The following is a 5,000-nucleotide window of genomic DNA, read 5'->3' as shown; positions in this document are numbered from 1 at the left end:
CCATGGTTGAGATCAAATAAACGCATGAGGAAGACCGCAGAACACGGTGTCAATATGCAGTGTGTGTTCCTGGATACACACGGATATCGGTTTTCAAGCTGACCTGAGCTGTTGGCGCGGGGTTTGCTGCTGTGCTTGGGCATGAAAACAGTTGAGAAAGGCGTCTGGGAACGTGACAAGCGCTGTGGCTAAATCATCCTCAAAAAGGCTCAAGTTCCCTGCACTGACAGCCTATGGTCGTGCAGCATACAAAGCGGTTGACTCGTGATGGTGGATACAGTGTACTGTTGTCATAGATGACGCGCAATCAGACACACGGGGCCGCATAAGTGCAAACAGAGACAAGCACGCGTGTGTTGAATACAACCATGTGGCGAGTGGAAACACGCTTACCAGACACCATTGAAGGATATCGTGCAGCATGTTTTCCATGCCCGATAGATGGTCGCCAGTGCAGCAGAGTGTCTGCAAAAGTATGGTTGTGTATTCGCAAGTGTGTGTGTGTGTGTGTGTGTGAGCGCATGAGTGGGGCCCATGAGTGTGCACAGGATTATGCGCAGGAGTGAGATGAGAAGTGATCTTCGGTGATGAGCAGGCATGCGCACACGTCACACAGTGCAACGTGTGAGATGCGTTCCGCACAACCGCGCAAACAGTCTCTGGTTCTCATACGTGGTTGAAGTGAGACGGTGTCGGGCGCACATCAGCATGGCCGATGGCGCCAGGGTCTTTGTGCAAAACTCATCGAGAAAGTCGCGCGCGCTTAGGCGGTCACGATCTGTCCATTGCGGCAAGACGTGGTCCAGCAGCGCAGCTGTGTGTGTGTGTGTGTGTGTGTGTGTGTGTGTGTGTGTGTGTGTGTGTGTGTGTGTGTGTGGTGTGGTGGGAAAGCGTGTGGGCTTCTACGAAGGACACGACGCAGCTACACTTGTGCAACATCGCGTTGGTTTTGACGCAACAACAAGATCCCTCGCACAAAACTCACACTCTCATTCACTGACTCACAACACTTTCTTTCACTCACACGTACATACACGCACATACATACACACACACGCACACAATACGACCCGACGCACAAACGCACACACATACACACGACACACAAACACACACAAACTCACAACACAACACATGTTCACAAACCTGCCACGGTGTAGGATGAGCGATGCCATTCAAAGACGCTTTGACGGTTGTGAATGTCCACAAGCGTGGTTGAGATCTCATCCAAGAGCTCGCCGCTTGCCTTCCACCCTTGCTGGCTCGAACGGCACAGCTCTGCACTCAGCACCGTCACTCGCGCCACAACATCCTCTCCACCCATCGTCATCGTCATCCTCCTCAGCGATGTCCGCTCAAGGCAAGTTGTGACGATTTACCAACATCTTCCATTCATTTTCCTCACGCACGCCGCCCACCACTTTTCTTCTCGCCGCTGCCCAGCCACGCGCGTGCTCGGCTGCTTCATTCTTTCCTTCCTCCCTTCCCCCTCCTTCCCCCTCAAACACCGCCACGTCTCACTCGTCGCTCTGGCGGTGGTGGCTGCGGTTCAGCGGTTGAGCACGCTCCGCGCAGGCTGGCGTTGGTGCGTGCCATCAGCACAGAGGACGTGGCTGAGCTCTGACCGCCAGCTGCGGTCGAGTGACACTTACATCGAGCATCGATTCACTCCACAAGCAGCGTCGGCACCGACGCGCAGGATGAGCGACGACGCCACCACCACTGCGGCTGATGCCAGCGCCTTTGTGCTGGAGGGCGACGGCAGCGACTTGGATGCCGTGACAAAGTGGATCACCGGTGTTCGGCGCCATCTGCACCAGTATCCGGAACTCTCGCTGCATGAGGAGAAAACGAGCAGCTTTGTGTTCTCCTTGCTGGAGCAGCTTGGGCTCAAGCCTCGGCGCATGGCACAGTACGGCGTGGTGGCTGACATTCCCGGGCAAGTAGACAAGCCATTTGTGGCGCTGCGGGCCGACCTGGACGCGCTTCCAGTCACGGAGGAAACAGGCTTGCCCTTTGCGTCCAAGATTCCCGGTGTCATGCACGCGTGCGGTCACGACGGCCACACCAGCATGCTCCTCGGCGCTGCCGCCATTCTGCTGAGCCAGGTCAAGGCCGGCAACAAGCCCAAGCTCCCTGTTCGCCTTGTCTTCCAACCCGCCGAAGAAAACGGTACCGATGAACGTGAGTGCGTGAGTGTGTGCTTGTAAGTTTTGTTGGTTGTTCTGCTTCGTGTGTTCCAGCTTGTCGTCCGTTCGTAAGCATCACTGAATGATGATTGTGAGTGGCGTCTTTGGGTGGCTATACCTACTCCTCCCGACTCCTCCTTCCTTCCTTCCATTGCCTCCTCATCATCCTCATCACTTTGTGCTCACCCACGCCTTTGCCTTTGATGCTCTGCCAACACCATTCTTCTCGCTCAATGCGCAGTGGCTGGCGCCAAGGCTATGGTTGCAGCGGGGGTGCTGGAGGATGTTGCAGCCATCTTTGGCGGGCACATTGACCGGTCATATCCCGTGGGCACCATTATTGTGCACGACGGCTGCGTCAACGCCAGTGCAGACCTCATCGACATCACCTTCACGGGCAAGTCGTGCCACGCCGCCCGCCCGCACGAGGGCGTCGACACGATTGTCATGGCCAGCTCCTTTGTGATGAAGCTGCAGCACATTGTGGCGCGCGCCGTGGACCCCTCAGAGCCGGCGGTCGTCACCATTGGCAAGATGACTGCGGGCACGGCCTTCAACATTGTGGCCGGCAGCGCGCACCTCCTGGGCACCATCCGCGCCACACGCGTGGAGACGCGGGATGCCATTCGCGAGCGCGTTCGCCGCCTTGCTGAGTCTGTTGCCCACGGATACGGCGGCACAGTCGACGTCGCCTTCCGTGACAGCGTCCCGCCCGTCATCAACACGTCCAGCCTGTACCCGCTGGCGCAGGACGCGGCACGCGCTGCGACTGCGGGGTGTGGGGAGGACGCCTCGGTTCGCCCGCTGCCCAAGGCCAACCTTGGCGGCGAGGACTTTGCAGAGTACCTGCAGCACGTGCCCGGGTTCTTTGTGCGCTATGGCGCGGGCTTCCCCGGCGAGCCAAACTACTCCGCCCACACCGCCAAGTGGGACTTTAACGAAGACTGCATGATCATCGGCAGCCAGTACCTGGCACAGACTGCAGTGCTGGCAGGTGCCAAGCTTGCCAACCAGTGACAACATGCACGGCTGCTTACATTTAAACAATCAATACCAGGTACGGTGTCCGTGGCCATGTCGTTGTGTGCTGTCTCCTCTGTTCCGCGCAGTTGAGGGCGTGGCCTTCGTCTCAGCTCTTTCTTCCTTTCTTCTTCTTCCCCAAACAAGTATCAACCTGTCATTGTTGCTTCGCCCCCCCCCCAACACCAACCTTTTTCCGTGCCGTCTTCGCTGCACTGCACGTCCGATTTCCAAATGGTCACCTTAAAGCGTCCCCCTTTTTGGGGGGCGCGGACCCCCTGGGTCGGCCACATTTCACCCGGACCAGACAGATGCCCCTTTTGCTCTATCTTTGGCTGGCGCTCTTGCTCCTTGTGAGTGGCGAGTGGGCCTCGGGAGCTGGGGTGGCTACACCCTCAACAAACTTGACTCTTTTCTTTCTCAGTTCATCTGTTTTCCAACTTCTTCTTTCTGTTCTCTTGGGTGTGTCTGTCTTGTGTGAGTTGCTTCTGCGCCATGCTGGCTCACTCTTTCACGTGCATATGTTTGTTCACCCACCCCAGGACCCTAAGTAGAATCGGCTAGCTCGGACTTTATCATATTCGCTCGTGACAGCGCTTATTGTGTCATGTCACATGTCACATCACTTTGCATTTCACATCACGCCACTCCATCCTCCCTTTTTTCGGCTTGGACATGTTCAAACGCCCGCTCCTCCTTTGCGATACCATGCGTACATCTGGTGAGGTGTCTCGTTTTCTCTTCGACGTGAATACACGCAACTCAAATCTCGTACCAACGCCAGATTCAGCTGAAGAGCTGCTGAGCCACTTGCGACAGAGCCATGTTGGGTGCAGTGGTCTTGCAGTTGCGTTGGGGAACGGTGAACGGTGTGTTATTGGTCTTTCTGATGAACAAGTCCCATCAACGAAGCGAGCAGCACGGGGGAAGGAACAAGCAGACAAGTTCGACAGGCATGTGGCTGACGCTAATGGGAACCAAGAACACATCACATTGCCAGTCACATGAAACAACGGATCGAGAATGAGATAAGAGAGCAGCGAGTGCAGAGAGACAGCAGCAGCAACAACAACAACATCCAACGAGCGTATGTGCACGGAAAAACAGAGACAGACGCAAACGCAGACGCACGCGTGCGCGCACACACAGACACACAGACACACAGACACACGCCTGCTAGGCGACAAAAGAGGCGAGTTGTGCCTGGTCCTTGGCCGCAGCCCAGTATGGCTCCTTGCTCTGGCGGCGAATGGTTTGCACGACACGGTGGTATGTCTGGCTCATGTCTTGGTTCACCACCACCTGCGTAAACTGGTGCCGGAAGTCCTTGAACACCTGAGGAATGTAGTAGGGGCGGAAAAAAAGGCCCCGGGGGGGGAATGAGTGAGCAAGCGGATGATGGCAAGGCGCTCTGATACGCAACGGTGCGACTACTGCGTTGCATAAAACGCACAGAGCGACCGCGACTGGCGTGCACCCAGGCACCTTGCCCTGACACACACACGTACGCACACACACACACACACACACACACACACACACACACACACACACACACACACACACACACACACACACACACGCACACATACACACACGCACACACACGCACACATACACACACACACACACACACACGCACACAGACATATATCGGCAAAAGACCACACACCAATACACTTCGATTCTTGCGTTTTTGAGTGTGTCCGATTGAAGGTATTCAATCGCACGATTACTAAACATTGTGCCGATTAATAAAGTTAGGTCACCACTATTTATCATATATTTTTT

General features: G+C 55.8%; 3 protein-coding genes across 3 annotated transcripts in view; 1 reads left to right on the top strand and 2 right to left on the bottom strand.

The window, feature by feature from the left end:
* The window catches only part of PTSG_11688 (uncharacterized protein), a gene marked incomplete at its 3' end in the record, with an annotated part of 6,325 nt that extends 4,970 nt beyond the window's left edge, over positions 1–1,355 (bottom strand). Inside the window, exons 1-4 of the mRNA XM_004997056.1 lie at positions 1,147–1,355; positions 673–814; positions 394–465; positions 104–231 (exon numbers count right to left, since the gene is read on the bottom strand). Coding sequence (XP_004997113.1) covers positions 104–231; positions 394–432 — 167 coding nt within the window. The 5' untranslated portion in view covers positions 433–465; positions 673–814; positions 1,147–1,355. The remainder of the gene's footprint in view (positions 1–103; positions 232–393; positions 466–672; positions 815–1,146) is intronic.
* Positions 1,356–1,700: 345 nt separating this feature from the next.
* Positions 1,701–3,206, top strand: PTSG_01142 (amidohydrolase; the record flags this gene model as incomplete). The annotated part of the gene is made up of 2 exons (XM_004997055.1): positions 1,701–2,172; positions 2,431–3,206. 2 exons carry the CDS (start codon positions 1,701–1,703, stop codon positions 3,204–3,206), a joined length of 1,248 nt encoding a protein of 415 aa, XP_004997112.1.
* Positions 3,207–4,385: 1,179 nt separating this feature from the next.
* The window catches only part of PTSG_01141 (lethal(1)discs large-1 tumor suppressor), a gene marked incomplete at both ends in the record, with an annotated part of 5,835 nt that continues 5,220 nt past the window's right edge, over positions 4,386–5,000 (bottom strand). The window contains one exon of the mRNA XM_004997054.1: positions 4,386–4,544. Within this exon, the coding sequence (XP_004997111.1) occupies positions 4,386–4,544 (159 nt within the window). The remainder of the gene's footprint in view (positions 4,545–5,000) is intronic.

Source organism: Salpingoeca rosetta, assembly GCF_000188695.1.
Source record: "Salpingoeca rosetta unplaced genomic scaffold supercont1.4, whole genome shotgun sequence".
NCBI classification, from domain to species: Eukaryota; class Choanoflagellata; order Craspedida; family Salpingoecidae; genus Salpingoeca; species Salpingoeca rosetta.
This window is presented reverse-complemented; position numbering and strand designations above follow the sequence as displayed.